Source organism: Paramisgurnus dabryanus, chromosome 15 (genome assembly GCF_030506205.2).
Source record: "Paramisgurnus dabryanus chromosome 15, PD_genome_1.1, whole genome shotgun sequence".
Lineage (NCBI taxonomy): Eukaryota > Metazoa > Chordata > Actinopteri > Cypriniformes > Cobitidae > Paramisgurnus > Paramisgurnus dabryanus.
In genome coordinates, this window is record NC_133351.1 from 34,813,979 (window position 1) to 34,834,775 (window position 20,797).

At 37.6% G+C, this 20,797-nt stretch overlaps 1 protein-coding gene across 2 annotated transcripts in view; it reads left to right on the forward strand.

Moving 5' to 3' along the window:
• dync1i2a (dynein, cytoplasmic 1, intermediate chain 2a) overlaps positions 1-17,207 on the forward strand; it is a 32,261-nt gene extending 15,054 nt beyond the window's left edge. For both annotated transcript variants that reach the window (XM_065293233.1, XM_065293234.1), the window contains 11 exons: positions 4,005-4,091; positions 6,067-6,229; positions 6,343-6,442; positions 8,186-8,311; positions 11,000-11,146; positions 11,252-11,365; positions 12,312-12,445; positions 12,912-13,056; positions 13,191-13,331; positions 15,555-15,680; positions 16,045-17,207. In XM_065293233.1, the coding sequence (XP_065149305.1) occupies positions 4,005-4,091; positions 6,067-6,229; positions 6,343-6,442; positions 8,186-8,311; positions 11,000-11,146; positions 11,252-11,365; positions 12,312-12,445; positions 12,912-13,056; positions 13,191-13,331; positions 15,555-15,680; positions 16,045-16,158 (1,397 nt within the window). In that variant the 3' untranslated portion in view covers positions 16,159-17,207. The remainder of the gene's footprint in view (positions 1-4,004; positions 4,092-6,066; positions 6,230-6,342; positions 6,443-8,185; positions 8,312-10,999; positions 11,147-11,251; positions 11,366-12,311; positions 12,446-12,911; positions 13,057-13,190; positions 13,332-15,554; positions 15,681-16,044) is intronic.
• Positions 17,208-20,797: the final 3,590 nt, after the last annotated feature.

Sequence of the window (20,797 nt, forward strand, 5' to 3'; positions counted from 1 at the left end):
CGGGTTTTTCTCGTCACAGACGCACGTCGGCAAACTAGGGAATGAGCTCCCTGGGCGGTTCAGCGCAAAAAAAGAGGCATGTTCCGGCGCAAACCATCCCTGATGCTATTTTGCTGTTTCAAAAAACAATTGCGCCACTGACCAAAAAAAACTAGTTTAAAGTCAGTGGCACGTTGTTCATTATGCTATTTTAAGGGCGCATGCTTGACCATAATGTATAGCGTGCACAACGCGCACACACTTTGCTTATCTAATCTACACAGATGTGCAACAGTTATTTTTGCCAATCATAAATTGTTACAATAAAAAATATTAATACACGAGATAAGGGGAATCATAGTGGTGAGCATTGGGGAGATAGTTTTTATTTATTGTGTGGCTGCGTAAAAAAATTCTAATGCAAATAACGATTAAAATATTTTCATAAGTTTGTTGTGTGGCTGTATTACGTTTATTTTATGTAAATAATAATTAAAATGTTTTCATAAGAAACCTTAATGTATATGAACTTGATTTGTAAGAGTACTTTGGGGTTGGACCTTGCTTGCGTTTTTGGGTCCGATTTCAAAGTCCCCAAACCCTTTCAGCGGTGAGGGTGGACGCAGCGATGTCCTCTGCTGGCGTCAGGTCCTGAGGCAGATCCACCTCCCGTTACACGGCGTGCCCGATTTATGCTGGCAAGCTTGCGATTCCCCCGTCTCCTGACATCATTGTAGCGCTTGCGGCGCAACGTCCTGGGAATGCCAGCTGATGAGACAATTGTGGCTATTTCCTCCCTCGCCTGTTTAACCGACGCTGATTTGGGCGGGTTTCTCCTATCCCCATACAAAACAACTTCTCTGTCTTTGCCTGCTCTTACAAGAACGTGGGTCTCCTTGGCTGTAAACCGCTCCTGGTGGGCGTCTGGTAAATCCGTCATAATAATAGCAACCCGCCATGGAACTTTGCGCCCGTGTGTTTAAAGGAAATGTTGGATAGCGTTCTGATTGGTTTATTTGACGTTACGCCCAAACCACACCTACAAACCCCTTATTAATTTGCACCTGGCGCAAGAGTTATTTCTCCTGCCGGGAAAATAGCAACAGCGCCCAAGACCCGCCCACAAACTCACTTGAGCTTTGCGCTTCGCACTTGCATTTCAGATCGTTAAAATAGGGCCCAAGGTCTTTTTACATACACACAGAGCTACTGAAGGAGCTGCTCTGTGAAACAGCCAATCAAAGCAGAGCTCAACATTATTATTCATGACCCTTTCCAATAAGGTTGTCATAGACCATTTTTTTCTGAGGGCATATCCTAGGGTTGTAAATTGACCGTCTCTAGATAATTGTTGCACTTAATAAAGCCACAAACCATCTATGTAGATATCAGAGATTAATTTAACAGATTGTATCAATGCATTCTTTGGCACCTTTAAACGAGGACCCAACAAATCACAGCAGAACATCACAGAAAAACAGGGATGAGTTTTTTTCACCTCCAGTATTTTGCTGTGGTGTGCAGGTTGTGGATGTGCGGGTGAAAATCGCTGTCATTACAGCTCTACCTGCTGTGGCACTGGGGCTTGTGAGAGTTGAAATTGAATTAAAGGTGATTGTTTTAATCGCCCTTCAGCTCGGAGGAGGGTTAATATTCTGTGTTAATCATGTGAAGCCTCTCGTATGGAGAGCATCTCTCTTATAAAGAGGAACCCTCGGCCCAGCCCTCCACAGACTCTCAATGAAAACTATTGTCCATCATCTGAGCTATTAGTGAATGACTCACAAATACACCATTAATAATAGAGATAATAAATACCTGGATGCACACTTTTTCTTTTCTGCTTGTGATTGTCTCTGAAATGTTACTAGACTAGAGGAGTTTTCACCAGATTTGCAATGACAAGATGTAAAATATATATCACAAAATCATTATCAAGCATATAAAGCTTACATCAGCTGACATTCACCTGTTTTTAATGTGTACTAATCCAATCTTGACACATTTCATTTAGCAACCTATCCATCCTTAGCTCCACCTGTAATCTTTTTTTATAGATACATTTTTTGGAAATGCCACTTCTCTGGGGATCATGCATCCCTGAAGAGCTTCACACGTGTCTTTGTTTCTTCTTGTCAGTGCTAAAGCCCATCCCAAACAGCCGTTCATTCATCAGTACAGGAGTCCTGGAGCTGTATTTGCTCAGAGCTCTTTTACAAGCCCAAACGTGGAAGTCAGCGCTCGAAGATCTCGCTTCTGCTCCGCCTTTTTTCCTGCGGGCGCCCTGCGGACTCGGCGCACCTGCAGAGGACATCAAAGAGCATTAGCGTTGTTCTCGAACAACCTCTGACCCCATGGGGCGTCTGCATTAATACATTGTCCTTTGACAAAGCCTGCCGATTACCGGCCTCTCTCTCTCTCGCTCTTTTTCTCTGCTTACACCCTCCCCCTGCAAAAAGCTTTTATTTCTTGAGGGATACAAAAGCTATAATTGCTGCCGCTTTGAGATGAGGTGTCGATGGGAAGGGAATCTGCCATCAGGGTGAATTCTGTTAAATGTTTCTCCCTCGCTCTCTTTCTCCCTCCTCTGTGGGGTCACCAGGATCACTTGCTTTTCTCCAAATGGGCATTTTCGCTGGCAGGTGCATTACACCCCTTATTTTCAGATTGTCTTTCTGCTGCTAATGCCTGGCAGGTTGATTGCTCGGGTCTGGCTGGTAGAGAAAGGGCCGCGCTGCGTTCGGGCCCTGGACTGAAAGACACTGATTACTGTTTTCCTCCGAGCCTGATTGAGGCCCTTGAAAGGAAAGATTTTAACCTTCTCTTCTTTCTGAGTACGGGCCCGGTGCGGCGAGATGCCTCGTGTCATCAGAACGACTCTATAAACTCATCAGAGCGAACCCCCCACCCCGCACCATCCTGAGCGAGGAATCGGCACGTTTCCGATGTAAAATCTGACAGATGACATTATCATTTTGATTAATGCATGAAAAAGGGGATTTCTCTGTTAAAATGAGTTTTTGTGGTCACACAAGGTAAACATTTAATCAATGTAACAGTTTTAATGCGACCCCCCCCCCCCTCCCCTATGGCTATGAAGGACAGGTAACTGTTTAGGCTCGGCTCACTTTTGGGGATTTTGGAGTAAAGTACGTTTTCTGTGCCTGGATTTGTTCAGGCATCAGTGGTCAGGTATTGTAGGAGATGAGCGCTCTCTCTCTCTCTCTCTCTCTCTGTGTGTGTGGTTTACAGCTGGTCAGGCCTTCATTTAGCTGCTCATGTTTGGAGGGTGAATTGCGAACCCCGGACCCCCTACTGACTCCCTAATTGCACAGTCTTGTGTATCCTTAGAGAGTCTTGACTAAGAGCAGTCAAGCAGAAAGCCCTGTGCCATCCCCGTGCCACCACACATACAATCACAGCCAAACCATCTGCCTGACAAACACCCAACCTTCAGCTGTCTACCAATGGCAGCTGCTCGCCCTGCATGTATGGGATGCTCTGTTGAATAGTCCCTGTCTCATTTGCGGTGGGAGTGTGTTGGGTGGGCTGAAGGGTAGGACCTCTGGGATGTTGTTAGACCCCTGTAGATACAATGTAACAACCTGCAGGACTTTAGCAGAATAAACAGGCACGATGATCAGCGGTGCTTGACACATTCTCTCAGCGGTTCACCAACTTGATGGCTGAGTTTGTAACGGTTTATCACTTATTCAGTTCATTTGATGTTAATGAAAACCAGTGAAATGCACATAAGTTACTTTGTGTTTAAGTAGATACAATGTAATGTAGTAGCTTAAGAAACAGTACATACATTTCTGACATTTAGAACTGAACATGCTGTTTTTGTTACTTTATCTTCTTTATGTAAATGATCCAAGTTATGATTGGCCAACATCTTTGCATACAGCCAAGTCATTGAATGCTGAATAGGTGTTGATATGTTAATCCGAGAGCTCATATGTTAATTTTGTCATGTCAGTCATAAAGGTTTCTGAAAAATGTGTTTGTTTTTGATCTTGCAGAGGAAGAGGAGGAGGAAGAGTCTCCTACCCCCCAACCAGCCGTCGAGGCAGAGAAAGAAAAGCCTGTGGAAAACCAGGAAGAAGAAGGTGCTTAAAACTTTTACATTCAGCACTGTTAGGTGTGATTTGGCAAATACTTGATGTTTTCAGCAGGCTTTATAAAGGTCTGACACTGCGATATTTGATAAAAAGTATGGCTGTCAAAAAATGTTTCACGATTAAGCACATACAAAATAAGTGTGTTTATAGGTGTGTAAATATTTATATAATATAAAATATATGAATATATATCTTAAATACATACATGAATGTTTTTGTGTTTATATATATATATATATATATATATATAATTACACACAGTGTACACACACAAATTGTGCAAAAAATCTTTTGGTAACACTTTACTTGAAGGGGTGTTCATAAGACTGACATGACACCTTTATACTCATGACATGACATGTGCTATGAACACGAAGGAGATTTTATGCACATTTATGTCATTAAGTGTCATTTGTTAAATTATGTCATTTTTAATGCAAAGATGACATTGTTTGAAATATCTTTCTTATGACAACTTGACATAAACCAATACATCATAAATCTGTCAGAAACGTGACATAACAGAATAATTATCAAACTTAAGAAACTAGCTTTATGGGTTAACATTACATTAAACTTTAATTTAAATGTCATTAAGGGTTAATATACTGTTAAATAATTTTAAATACCTTAACAAAATGTAAAAGACACATCAAAAGTTTATATTTAAATGTATGTATGTGCACAATAGATAAAAAACTGACAACTACAAACAAAACATTTAATCAATTTAATTTAATGTAATTAATTTTGCAGAAATATGGACCCAACCTGCATTGCTTTTCCGATTATTGTACTGTTTTTATTTAATTTTAGGTGAATCAGTCTCCAAATGCAATAAAGTATAATTTTATCAATTTTTATTATTATTATTGAATTATTGATTTTATTTGTTAAACACATGGAGGAAACTGAAGAATTATGAACTGAAGAATATTCAGGATGTTGTTATAAACTAGTACTAGTAAAACTAGTATTAACACTTAATGAGATTTTAATGACAAATTATATTTGTAGCACTGTAGTTAAAGTCAAGAAAAATATTCATGGTGATATTATGAAACTATTTGACAGAGTATTAACACTTAATGACATTTTCAATTTGTATGACTGGTAAAAAGTGGTCAGTTATGTTGTCTTGGTAATGTCAAGTTGTCATAACAAGTTATGATGTATTGGTTAATGTCAAGTTGTCATAACAAAGAAATCTCAAACAGTGTCATCATTGCATTAAAAATGACATAATTGAACGAACGACACTTAACTCTTTCACCGCCAGCGTTTAAAAAAAAAAGTTGCCAGCCAGCGCCAGCGTTTTTCATGATTTTCACCAAAGTTTAATGCCTTCCAGAAAATGTTCTTCTTTAAATATATAAACATACAATATACCAAATGAAAGAACAGACCCTCTGCTTTCAAACAAAAAAAAACGTTTCATCCTACCTTTAGTGGTTCTTTTGTAATCAGCTTTTGAATATGGGTAGGTTTCTGCAAAAACACCACATTTTGAGCAAAAAGCTGAGATAATTCAATTTTTGTGACGGGCTTTTCATAGAGATCTGATTCAGAGCGATCTTTAAAACAGACACGGACATGCAGCCGCTTGCCATAGGGCAATACTTCCAGGTTTAAAAAGTTATAAGAGTAATCATAGGAGTCTATTTTCAATTAATTTGCATATATTAAATATTCCACCTGTTAGCTGTTAATGTGTTAAATGCTTTTTTTTTTGGTCTGTAAAACACATTTCTTTTCAGAAGTACTTGATACTGAATTGTAATCCGGTCAACGCACCAAGAACAACTTTGCATATAGTTATAGAAATACATTTAATCATATTAAATGTACGCATATAGTATAGAAATACATTTAATTATTGCTCAGCATGTTATAATGATGAATTCAACAATGTCATAGCATAGATGTATATAATATAATATAATATAATCCCTGTTTTTTTCAGCCGGGCCTCATGAGCTGACAGAGGAGGAGAAGTTACAGATCCTGCACACAGAGGAGTTTATGGAGTTTTTCGATCATAGCACGCGTATCATCGAGCGTGCTCTCTCCGAACATGTGGACGTTTTCTTCGATTACAGCGGCCGTGACATGGAGGAGAAGGAGGGGTAACGTTCAGCTCATAGACACATAGACGATCACAAACACTCTCATATGGAGATGATTGGAAACTGGATTTTATCCACTGTTTAACATGAGATGTTTGTTTGTGTGCGCTCAGAGAGATGCAGGCTGGAGCCAAATTGTCTTTAAACAGGCAGTTTATTGATGAGCGCTGGTCTAAACAAAGAGTCGTCACCTGTCTGGATTGGTCACCACAGGTACGTGACCTCGCATATGGAAAGTCGACACCATATATAGAGAGTATGACCTCAGATCACAAAAGCAGTCATAAGGGATTTTGGAAATTGAGATTTGTTTATCATCTAAAAGCTGAATAAATAATGATGTATGGTTTAAGGATAGGACAATATTTGAAAATATGGAATCTGAAGGTTAAAAAAATCTTAATATTTAGAAAATCACCTTTAAAGTTGTCCAAACGAAGTAACACATATTACTAATGATAAACTAATTAAGTTATTTTGATATATTTACGGTAGGAAATGTACAAAATATCTTCATTGAACATGATCTTTACTTAATATCCTCATGATTTTTGGCATAAAAGAATTGATCATTTTGACCCATACAGTGTATTGTTGGCTATTGCTACAAATATAACCATGAGACTTAAGATTGGTTTTGTGCTCCCAGGGTCACAAATATCCCATAATAATATTAAATTAAATGCATACATCAAAAGCTGATATAATGAAATATAAAATGTTAAATAAAACCTCACTTGAATATCTTGTTTTCAAAAAAAAGATGTTTCCATCGTTGCAGAATGCATTGATTTTAGATCTTAAACTCACAAATGTAAATGTAAAAATTGAACATCACATTGACTTTGTGTTTTGAGCTGGATTTTGAAGATAATTTCATCTGTCCGCTCTGAACAGAAGCCCCTGTATGATGTTTTGGAGTCGTTGTGTCTACTCTAGTGTAATAGATCCAGAGTTTAATCCCACGTCACGTGTGGCCGCAGCACAAACACATGTGCGTGTGTGTGTTATTTGTTTCTTTGTGTGGTTTCTAATGTATCAGAGGAGATTTAATGAGGACGTCTCCTGGCATCATGCAATTACTCAAGCGTGCAGTGCTGTAAGCGGTTTAAACTGGAGCTCGCCAACCTACAAATTACATGAGTAAATGTATACGTCACTTATTTAACTAGTCAGATGTCACTCAAAATTGAACATTTTTATTTGTTGCTACAAACCCATATGACTTTCTTTCAAGGAACACAAAGGAGAAATGCTAAAGAATATTAAAGCGTCTCTGTTTTCCTCATACAATGAAATTGAATGGAAACTGAAGCCTAACATTGCTCCTTTTGTCATCCTTGTTTGAAAAGAAGTAGCTATCAACACTGTTTTGTGATGTTTTGTCTTAATTGGCTGGTTATAGGTTTCAAGATATACAGAGGTTTTAAAGAGGCAATGTTTCATGTTTTGTGATACCGTTTAAGCTGTGGTTACACAAAATTAATTAAATCATTATGGGGTGGTTTCCCGGACAGGGCAGGACTAGGCTTTAGTTTAATTAGGAAATGTAACTAGTTTTAACAAACATGCCTTACTAAAAACATTACTTGTGTTCATTTTGAGGTAAAATAAAGGGCACTGATGTATATTAAGATATTTCAGTGCAAGTTGCTTTCAGTTTGGACAGCTCTTACATTTATTTTAGTCTAGGATTAGTCTAATCCCTGTCCGGGAAACCGCCCCTAAGTCATGTAATCAATTTGATGTTTACTTTTAATATTGTTATATTATTTTTTAACAAATATTATAATTTAAAGGCCTTATTTTGTTGTTTGTTGCACTATCGCAACTTGCTTAAGGTTATCATACCACCAAAATCTCATACTGGCCCACGCCTAATGGGTGATTTATGGCCTGATGTAGCTGCAGTGGTGATTGTATGCTGGGACTGATGTTATGTAAATGTATGTCCAGTATCCAGAGTTGCTGGTTGCCTCTTATAACAACAATGAAGACGCCCCACATGAGCCCGATGGGGTGGCTTTGGTCTGGAATATGAAATACAAGAAGACCACACCGGAGTATGTCTTCCACTGTCAGGTACAAACACACACACGTTGGCATATGTTCACGGGGACAATTCCATAGACGCAATGCATTTAAATCTGTATAAACTGTATCTTTTATTTCCCTAACCCAGTCCCTAACCCCAACCATCACTAAAACCTGTCGGCAGTCTTTAATCTATGAAAAACTACCATTTAGTATGTTTATAAAGACGTTCAGTTTACAGGGAAACATTGTTTATGGAAGGAATAATTGATGACGGGCCATTGAATTATAAGAAAATAATGCACACCCAAGGTGCAATGCAGCACAACGAGTGTGCATTATTTTCAAATAATTCAAAGGGCCGGAGTCAATTATTCCTCTTATACCACGGTTACCACAAACATTGCTCTGGTGCCTATTTTTAAGACATTTGAGAAGTTAGGTGTGCGGTTATCAGAAATTAATGCATACCCTCGAAACATTTTTTAGCCAATCAGAATACAGCATTCAACAGACCCGTGGTATAATGAATTATAAACATGTCAGTATCAGTGTTGGGTGTAACTAGTAACTAAGTAATTACTGTTACTGTAATTTACAGTATTACTTTTCCCTTAAAAAGTAAAGTAAGGGATTCCTCTTATTTTTCCAGTAATTTAATTACAGTTACTTCTGATTGAACTAAATACTGTGTATGGACTGTAGATGATTTATATATAATACAATAATGGATTAAACATCAAAAGTTAGTCTAAGCTTTAAATGCATGTTTTTATGTATCATTCTCACTTTAAATACTTTGGAGAGTTAATACACTGTAAAAAATGATGTGTTTTTTTTTTACACATTGTGTGTGTCATGCCATTTAAGGAGTTATTTCATGTTAAAATAAATGAAAGGGTCAACACAAGTTGTGTTAAAAACAGTGATGGGAGTAACAGGTTACAAAGTAATTCCGTTACTGTAATTCCACTACTTTTAGTGGTAATGAGCATACAACAAAGTATTTTTTTTTAAATGAAGTAACGCAGTTACAATTACTGAAATTTAAAAGAGTTTGTTACTCGCGTTACTCTATTTTGTGATTAATGAACACTTGCAGACAACTTTTTTCAACTTTATTTTGTGTTTTTAACATAACTTGTGTTGTCTCTTTCATTTATTTTAACTTGAAATAACACGTTAAATGTAGGGCTGGGTATCGATTCAGATGTTCCAGATCGATTCCATTTCGATTCACAAGCTATCAAATCGTTTCGATTCCGATTCTCGATTAAATTTTCGATTCTGGTTCTCAGGTAGGTTTTTATACTCGATTCTCGATTCAACTCAATGAATATAGATTTAATACACGTACTATATTAATAAAAAAGAACAGTAAACAGCAGTTTACAAGTGGGTAATTAAATGAAAAGCCACAAGACGTCTTGCTTGCAAAATCTAAAATGCTTCCATTTCTCCGTTCAATGTTTGCGGAAATAAATAGGAAAAAAATTGATTCTGCTCTTTGAGAATCGATTTTTAATCGACCACATTTAAAAAAAAACCCGATTAATCGAAAAATCGAAAATTAACACATAATTTTTTTACAGTGTAAGAATAATGGTAACACTTTAGTGTAGTTTACAATTCTCACTATGAACTGGTTATTAGCATAATATTACGATTAATATTGGCTGTTTTTCATATTAATGCCTGATTCTGCAAAACCATATTCTACATTCTTAATCCTACCAATACTTAACCTTAACAATTACTTTACTAAGTATTAATAAGCAGTAATTAGGAGTATAATGAGGAAAAAGTAGTTAACAGTTAGTTAATAGTGAGAATTGGACCTTAAAAAGTGTGACCATAAAAATGTATGTACTTTTATATGATTTATTCCAGCTGTTTCAAACCTATTTATGTATCATTTACTAAATAGGATTTAGAAAGTTATTAATTAAACTTATTGAAAAGAGTAATTTGTACAGTAATCTAATTACAGGATTGAAGATGTAATTAGTAACTAGTAATTAATTACTTTTTTGGTGTAACTCACCCAACATTGGTCGTTATACACTTTTCATCTTCCAAGCACATATACCAACACACACACAAACACTTTTTGTTCATACAAAAGCTTTGGCATGAATCCATAATTTGACTTTAGAGCACAAAGGTTTATTAAGAGTGTCATTTGTTGGTGTTGTACTGGTTTTCTGAAGCTCAACACATTCAGAAGTTATTTATTAGGTTTTATCACCATCATGTTTTATCTGATGAGTGATCTGTTGAGTCTCATGTGTGTTTGGCCTGAGGTGATGTGCTGTGGACCGTCTGAGTAGAACCACATGTTCTGCCTACAGATACGGACGGACACACACACACACACACACACACACACACACACACACACACACACACACACACACACACACACACACGGATGTAAATACAAACTCTATGCATCTACACGCAGAAGAGGTGTGAACCCAGTTTATTTTCCATTGTACTTCCTCTGAGGTGTGTGTATGTGTAAGGAGTGGTAATTGAAATAACCGCAGATTACTAAGCTTCTCTGGACTTAAAAACCGGTTTGAGCCGTATGAAAACGTATGAATGTTAGAGTATGTCTACATTAAAGCTTCTTCTGCATTCAAATCTATTCTCACATGAAACTGAATGATCATACAATTATTTAATATAACTATTCATGAGAAAGTCTTCCTCTGATTTAAATCTCTTCTCTAGTCTGCAGTCATGTCTGCAGCGTTTGCAAAGTTTCATCCTAACCTGGTGGTTGGTGGGACTTACTCGGGACAGATCGTCCTGTGGGACAACAGAAGTAACAGGCGCACACCGGTCCAGAGGACACCTCTGTCTGCTGCTGCACATACGGTACACATCATACCAAACACTACAATGCACTCCAACATGCTTCATTTTACTATTCTGTCTTTAAACAAAATACATCTTTTCACTTTTTCTTTTTTTGCCTTATAGCACCCCGTGTACTGTGTTAATGTGGTGGGCACACAAAACGCTCATAATCTCATCAGCATCTCTACTGATGGAAAGATGTGCTCATGGAGTCTGGACATGCTGTCCCAGCCGCAGGTACCCATAGAGTGCTCGACATACTTTTATCGCGTCTGTGGCGCACACATCCGCACAACTTTCAAAGTATAACTACAAACAATCATGGTCGTATCAGGTCTGGACTGAGGTTCATTATTTTATATTAAAAAATTAACTATAAGGTTCACTAGTGTAAAATGACTGAGATTTACTTAAAGAATTAGTCAATTTTCTTTAAAAAAAATCTAGACAATTTACTCACCACCATGTCATCCAAAATGTTGATGTCTTTCTTTGTTCAGTCGAGAAGAAATTATGTTTTTTGAGGAATTTTTCTCATTTTAATGGACCCCCCAACACTTAAAAGTTTTTTTCAACGGAGCTTCAAAGGACTCTAAACGATCCCAAACGAGGCATAAGGGTTTTATCTAGCGAAATGATTGTCATTTTTGACAAGAAAAATAAAAAAATGCACTTTTAAACCACAACTTCTCATCTAACTCCGACTTTCTCAATATTATGACTTTTTTGCACCCTCAGATTGCAGATTTTCAAAAAGTTAAATATAATAAATATGATCCTATCCTAACCCACAATACGTCAATGGAAAGCTTATTTATTTACTTTTCAGATAATCTCAATTACCAAAAATTGACCCTTATGAGTGGTTTTGTGGTCCAGGGTCACATTAGGTGTATTTTTATTAAGGTAAGAATGAAGAGATGAGATTTAAAGTAGTTTTGAAGCCGACTATAGGCCCACTGAGAACCACATCCTCCTTTTCTTACCCACATTCCCAGGGTTCTGTATTTGTACTCATTATTCCAATGACGTCACCATTGGCTTTCCAAAAACATTTCCTAAACCACATTGGCAGATGTTAATGATTTTCACAGCACTGGCTGAATTTAAATGTATAATCCGTGAGAGAGGCTACTGGCTGTGGTGTTAACTCTTGTCTCTTTCTGTGTGTGTGTGTTTATAGGACAGTATGGAGCTGGTGTTTAAGCAGTCAAAATCTGTGGCGGTAACCTCGATGTCCTTTCCTCTGGGTGATGTTAATAACTTTGTGGTGGGCAGTGAAGATGGATCAGTCTACACAGCCTGTCGTCACGGCAGGTAACACATTTAGCGCTCAATGTGTGGATCTGTGCACGTAATCCTCTTACACAAATCATTTCTTTCACGCACGCTTTGTAAATGGCTCATTTAGTTTAGCCCCCTTTTATGCTCTGTTATAACATTCATCTTGGGTGATTGGACACCCAGGTACACAACAGTACACACCATCACATTCACATCTACACATCTATCTCAAGTCTGTCCTGTATTGAAACTGAGTGTGTTAGTTTGAAGTGAAGTCTTTCAGGTGAAGTCTATATTGTGTTTATTTTTTAAACCTAGTATGTGTTTGTGTGTGTTGTATGAACTGATAGTAAGTGTTTCCTCTTCATTTGTGATGCTGTGATCATCTCATCCTCCACACACACACTTCACCTCTCACAGTAATGAGCTCACACATACACATAAGTGTTCATTGACTGCTGGAAACATGCTGGGATGCTAATCGTGTGTGTGTGTGTAGTCGAGCAGGTATCAGTGAGATGTTTGAGGGCCATCATGGCCCGGTCACAGGGATTCACTGTCACACGGCAGCGGGGCCAGTAGATTTCTCTCATCTCTTCCTCTCGGCCTCATTTGATTGGACCGTTAAACTCTGGAGCAACAAGGTATCACGGCATTCATATACACTGACTGCATAACACGATTATTGATTAACTCTGAGGAAATACATGATTTCGCTCATCCTCTCCCCCTCTTTCTCACTCTCTCTCTCTCTCTCTCTCTCTCTCCCTTTCTGCAGAATAACAAGCCACTGTATTCATTTGAGGATAATTCGGATTATGTTTATGATGTCATGTGGTCTCCGGTCCACCCCGCTCTCTTTGCTTGTGTGGATGGACTTGGACGAGTCGACCTGTGGAATCTTAACAATGACACAGAGGTAAAACACACACACACACACACACACACACACACATAAACACATGCACGCGCGCACACACACTAAAACAACGTGTGGTCAAAATGAGCAGTGACTAAAAGACATACTTGCATATTAAAGGGAACCTCCGAAATGATTTTATGGGCACCATCACTGTTTTAACTGTTTGACAATTTACAGCCAATCTTTGTTTTTATTAAGATAATGTGATTTTTTTAGGGTGTACTCACAAAATGTGAACCGTACCACATGTGTTCGGCTAGTCTGATCGCTCCATACTTTACCAGGGTTTGGTAGGCTTAAGCGTACTCGGGTACGCTTTGCAGAGGTGGTCTCTGGTACGGTTTGCTTGATTTGTGGGCGTGGCACGCGTGCAGGAATGGGAAACTACAACTGTCACTGTAAAACCCTCTGAAATGTACATATTGTCGCGTGTCACTGCATCCCAAACGACACCATTAACATAGATGTGTGTGACAAAGTAGATCAGTCAAGGGGAACCGGAACATGATTAGACCTGGGGAACTGGGACGCATTGAGTCAGGGGGAACCTGGACATAATCAGAGCTGGGGAACCGGGACGCGATCAGACCTGGGGAACTGGGACCCATTCAGTTAGGGGGAACTGGGACATGATCAGACCTGGGGAACCGGGATGCATTCAATTTTGGGAAACCAGGATGCAATCAGACCTGGGAAACTGGGATACATTCAGTTAGGGGGAACCTGGACAGTATCGCACTCCAAAGTTTACATTTGTCTATGTTGCTGTACATTTGTGCAATCAGTAATGTGGGATATGTTAGCAAACTTTTACTTTTTTTGCAAACACTTCTCTTAATATGAACACAAGATTAATTGTAACAAAAAAAAAGATTATTTGTCATTAAAAGGTTTATTAATGTGAAAAAATACTTATAAAATACTTAAAATTATACCGCATGAGCACCCATGTTGACATTTTTTTTTACCCCGTTTGAAGTTAGGTCTTGAAAAATCTTTGTTTGAAGGGCTATTTGGCCCTTTCCCCTACCCCTCCAACTAAAAGAGAATTGAGACATCCCTAGCCATTTACATGACCGTGTTAAATGGAGGGGTAGGGGAAAATGTGAAATGGATTTGTGCCTAAAGCAATTCGAGAGTGATTGGAGCGCATTTAATGTCATACGCCAAATGATCTGCACAGAGATCATGATTTCAAACATACCTATTAAGCCATAAACTCATAATTATGATGAAACCCATCGGGCAAATCTTCCAGTTTTATTCAAAACAATCGCATCTTTTATTGACGTAAGCGTGCTCTGGTACGGATCAGAAAGTGTAGTGGGATGGCAGACGACCAGGTAAGGGGGACAATCGTACTTGTCTACGGGTCGGTCCAGTTAAGTATGATGTGAGCGCGCCCTTAATGTGCAGAGACAACTATAACTATGCAATTCATACTGGTTTGGTTTATTAACCTAACAAATTGGAGTGTCAAATTAGAGTTTTCGAAACGCAAACAGAAGCTACCGTAGCCGCCACAGAACAAACAAGTCATCGTCTGAGACAACATAGTGACAAAAAATGTCACGTTTGTTCATTTAGGGCTTATGTAGAAACATGACGGCTACTTCCATGTCAGAGGACCAGCAGTGTATATAGATAAAACAGCTCTTTGTAAGGTAATAAAAACAATAGAGTTCATTATGCAAGGTCTTTATACACCACTGATAATATAGTTAAGTATATTATAATGCATTTCTGTCAAGAGATCCCCTTAAAAGTTACACAATGTACCTTTAAACGAAAAGTATTTGGGAGAGTAGTTATTTATGCAATCCCATTTGTTTCCACTAGAGGCACATTACATTTACATTTATGCCTTTGCCAAATGCTTTTATCCAAAGCGATTTACATTCAAACAATACATTTTTAAGGAGTCTTTCTGTTCCTGGGATTAAACCCATGATCTTTGCGTTGCTAGTGCAATACCAATGGAGCTATAAGAACACCATACTTGACATACAGCACTCTACATACAGCATTTAATTTATCACTTTGTTTACAATGTGAATCCTGATTTTATTTTGATATTGTATGACACAGAAATTGTTTAAAGTTGTTTTGTAAAAAAGATTTATTGAGTTTGACTGTTTATATTTTCAAAAGAAAAACTTTATTTAATAATGTAATGTAATACTCATGACTCGCTTGATTTCTTGTTTGGTGTGTATGTAGGTGCCCACTGCCAGCGTGGCTGTAGAGGGAAGTCCGGCTCTGAACAGACTGCGGTGGTCTCAGTCAGGCAGAGAGATTGCGGTTGGAGACTCCGAGGGACAGATCCACATTTATGATGTTGGAGAGGTGAGAGAGGAGAGTTTACTTAAGACACATCACTGACTACACACAGACATGTTCAGCCCTCTCTCTCTCTCTTCTATTCTGTCACCGAGACGGTGGTGTAAAAAGCTTGCGCTGAGCTTCTAAAGATGACATGCACTACAATTACATGTCTATCAGAGAGAGGCCCTAACAGCATGGCCCTTCAGGGGCCACAGAGGTCCTGTGTCACTCATGTGATGGGATGAAAGCAGATGAGATGGAGGATTGTTAGATAGGGGTCAGTTCACACCGACAGGCTCAGATAGTCCACAGCGCTGCCAACACAGGTTTTACACCTCAAAACATTGTCTTTACAAAACATTTTAACATTTCTGTTCTCCCACAGCAAATCGCAGTGCCACGCATTGACGAATGGACGCGCTTTGTGCGGACGCTGGTGGAGATTAACGAAAACCGCGATGACGCGGAGGAACTGGCCGCCCAACGGCTTGCCGCCTGATCGTCATGGAAACCAGCATCAGGCCTCAGACAGTGACAGCTGTAATCATCTCTTGCTTTGGAAATGAAATGAATTATGATTTTCACGTGCAAACCTTTTGATATTCTACCTTTTGTTTGGAATACAAATCAGAAGCATTGACCGGAGTCATTTATAGATACTCTTCCCGAGACCACAAGCCTTAACTATTGCATGCAAAAAATTTAACAATGAATGTTTTTCAATTTATATCCAGCCTCATAAATCTATTATGCACATGCAAACAGGAAGCATCTACACGTGTGAATTTCGTACATCTGTTTGGGTCATATTTAACCTCGAAAGCAAGAAATAATAATAAATCATATTTTGCATAAAGAAATCAAAGCCTTTTTTTATGTGATAGTTTTGTGCTACGCAATAAAGTAAATGTGCAAATTACATTTGATCCAGGAGGTGTTTTATTGTCACAAAAATTTTACTGGTCCTAAAAAAAGACTTTATTTTCTTTGACCAAAATCGAGCATTTTTGACCTAGACAACATTTAAAATTCACTCAAACACCAATATTAGTATCCATTATGATGAATGTCTTGTTTTGAATCAGAGATCTCTACCTCTGTAATCTGTCCGTCTGCTCCATGACAGTTCAGCTTCATCTCTTCAGTTGGGTGTTGATTTCTGTAGCTGTGGACCAAATGCTGGAGTGATTTATCACCTGTTTTTCTTATGCTATTTTCTTGCTCTGAAGTGTTGTTATATGTGAAACCTTGTTTATCTCTTCCTAAACAAAGACACATATACTGTGGTAATGAGTTTTTCTTCCAGTATTACACGTCTGTTTGAAAGCAAGGGTCTCTTGAAATGTCATTTTCTACAGACTCTTTTTCTAAGCCAAACCTTTGGTGATTTGTTCAGAAGTATTTAAGCCACAACAGTAGATTTGTCGACATTTTATTAAAATATTTCTTGCAACAGTTTCCTACAGTGTTCATCTTTAAAGAAATGTCCAACGATTCTGCTTTCAAAATGTAATTTTGATTTACTTGAATAAATTACAATGAAATGCATTTAAACAGTGTTTATGATATCTGTATCGAATGAAACAACTGTACATCCTGTTAAACCACTTAGATGAGCACATATGACATGCAGTGTGCATATTTTACTGAAGTAATTGTTTTTGTGGCACACAGAAAGCCTGCAGTATGCGGTACAAGTACTGTACTGTATGTGTGCTCACACTATATTTGTCAATGCATCCATCAAAAAACACTGTACACTGCACAATGCAATGATGGAAAAATCTGCTATTTGCAGCGTCTTACTATTTGGGCTGACAGCCAAAAGTTACAATAATTTTACAAAAGAACTGGAATAAAGATGTGCAATGACCACCTTCCACTGTTATGGTATACTGTCAGAATGAAAGGTACAAAAGCTGTACCCTTTAAACATTATAACCCCAACCATTTAGGTACAGATATGTATTTTCAGGGTACCAAAAGGTACCTTTGAAGTAATAATATGCACTCTTTAGGTATGGTTTACTTTTTTAAAGGGTACTGGCACAGCGACAGATTTTGTACCTCTTTCTGAGAATAGTGATAACAATGAAACACACTCTTGCATACCTGCGGAAACTTAAAAAGATAAAATTATACACACACACACATCACATACTGTATAATACCGAGCCACTAAGGTGACATTGGAGTAAAAAAATTGAAAGTTTAGTTTTATGTGCTCACGCGAAACTTTCACGTGCATAATTTTTTTGAAAAGTTTATTTTTGCGTACGTGAAACTAAACTTTATTTAATTTTTGCTTATGGAGCCCCTAAGGGGACATGGAGAAAAATTAAATAGTTTAGTTTTGCGTGCGCACTTGAAACTATCAAGTTTAGTCTGTGTGCACACGTGAAAGTATCGCTTAGTTGAAAGTCTTAACTATTACATGCAAATGAAAGTCGAAAGTTTCATGTGCGCGCGATTTAGATTTTTTTAACTCCGTACATATATATCACTACAAACTTAAAATTTATATTGACAGTCATTAATATCTAATCCAAGGGGTATCCACAAAGTCCAGTGCACTGTAAAATTATGTAGAATTTACTTAATTTTTATTTTGCATGTTTTTACACTGATATTTTTCATAAAAAATTTCACACATAAAATAAGTAAATCCACTTAACCAACTTAAATAGAATACACAGTAAAAAAAAATGTAATACTTACTTAAAAAAAAATGTTGGTACTTAATAATATACATAACATTTTTAAGTACTTTTAAGTCTTCCTTTTGTTTACCAAAATCATTGATGTAGTTTTATAAAATGTGAAGTTAATTTCCTTCTTGCAAATTTAAATGGATTATACATGATAAAATTTAGTTAAATTTAGTCAATAATGTGTTCATTACAATTACTCCAATTACTTACATTTTTATATTATTATAACTCAAATTTGGTTTAAAAAAACAAGAATTCGATGTCTTATATAGTTTACTCATTTTACTTCGTTAAATCTACTTAAGCACACAATCATTTTTAAAGTGTAGGAAAATACAGTAATTGGTTCAGGTCTTAAATTGTATTTAAAAGCCATATTTATTAAAAATACAATTTACAAATAGCGTGCATGTCTGATACTGAAATATTTATCGTTGCAATATGTTTCATTTAATATGGACTGAATATTTTGTGTTTTTTTAATACTGCACATAATGATTTCACATGACAGTGTTTCTTGTTTGAACTGTCATTTGTCTTAAAAATCAAAATGACAAATCGTTTTAAGAAGTAGTAAATATGGTTTACGGTCGTCTTTGAGATATTTTGTGTTTGTCCAGCTGATATGATTTGAAAGTACACGCTTGTATTTCATTTCTCTAAAAGTCACGTAACAAAGTTTAAAAGAATGCAGAAACTAACCAAAGTCAATATTGGTCTGTACTGTACATCACATAAGTGTGCAGATTATTTTAAATGAGTGTGCTGAATGAAACGTTACATTCATACTGTACGCTCTTCAGACATTAGATGAGTCTTGAAAGGCTTTCTTCTACAGGTATGAAACCTTTCATTTAACTGAGATTGAATATGTGTGTATCTCATGTCCTCTTCCACAGTTATCTGTAGCTCTCCTCTCTCATGGTTTCCTTGAAGCATTGTCTGGCCCCTGCGGGCTGCCACCTGCAGACGCGTTTTGATGACATCAGCAGGGGTCACCATACTTGTGGCAGGAACAAATGCATCTCTCATAATGCAAAGCGGCTCCATTATAATGCTAGCACAACAATCCTGCAACATTCCCACCCCACTATGCAAGATACAAAGGAATGTCATTTTTCTCTAACTAGAGGACATCACAAAAGCTGCATGCAAGTTCAGATATTGTTGGGACTGACATGATATTTGAGAGTGAGTGTTTTCATATATATGAAAGTCCTTGTCAGACAGCAGCCCCATTTGTGTTTTCATGAATCAATACAGAATTATTAAAAGAATACTGAACTAGATTCTGTTGTGTGGTTTATTATAATGAAACTTTAATGGGATCAACTATCGAAAATCCTGTATTTGCTGACTATTTCTTCTTTGATTTCTATAGCGCTAATAATAGACTTTATGTCTGCAGTGAGCTGGAAGTACAGTAGACACCGGTGCCAAACTCCGTTCCAAAACCTGCTTTACTGTCATTGGGTTAAAATAACACAGAAAATTTATATTTGACCTAACAATGAGTTAAAACAACAACAAGTTGGGTTTGTCCCTTTTTGACCCAACTCTGGGTTGAAAATACAGTGAGGTTTGTGACTAATATGGGAACCTCTACACCAACATTATGCATCATACAAATAACATTCTTTGCAAAAAGTGCACTGAAGACTCATAGTTGCGTCCAATAATGTGAGTTTTGTTAATCTAATGACATGACCGCATGATGTTTTTATTGAACATCTGGAGCAGCGTTCACACAACTATGATGTCTTTAAATGCTGTGTATGCGGAGAAGGTTTTGGATGAACGTGAGATTGTAGATGTGCTGTGAGGATATAATGTAACATTTTTAAGAATGCTGAATGTTTGTTTAATAAATCCCTTATATGAAAGTTGAGTATTTTTTCCAGAACCAGAGATTATTCCTGATAGAAACACCTGTGGAAATCAAGCCAACCCCCGCCTCTTGATTAGTCGCACGGGGAAACTCCGGAAACACTTCGGAAAACCCTATAATGATCTTTGGCCAGAGTTTCCATGTGTTTTCAGTTCTTGTGGATTCTGTTTTATAAACACATTAATTCCCGAAACCTGGAGCCTGCTCATCTGAGAATCCTCCTAATGTAAACCAGCCTGTTGATTTACAGTAAGTCAGCACACAGTACAGAAGACACCGTGCCTGCTCTCAGTGCTGAACTACAGTCGGCCCCCTGCTCTATATTAAGTGTTTCATAGCATTGTGTTTCAGAGATCACCACTGACCTAACAGCATTGTGAGGTTTAATAAGTATGATTATAGGAGGGCTGTGGAATCATTTTGTGGTTTCACTCACCAAGCCAAACCACGGCAGAATAAATCAAGCAGGGAAAGAAAGACCGCTGGCCACATCTCCTGTTTGGGTCTGGCCACAAAACCTCATCAACATCACAAGCAGT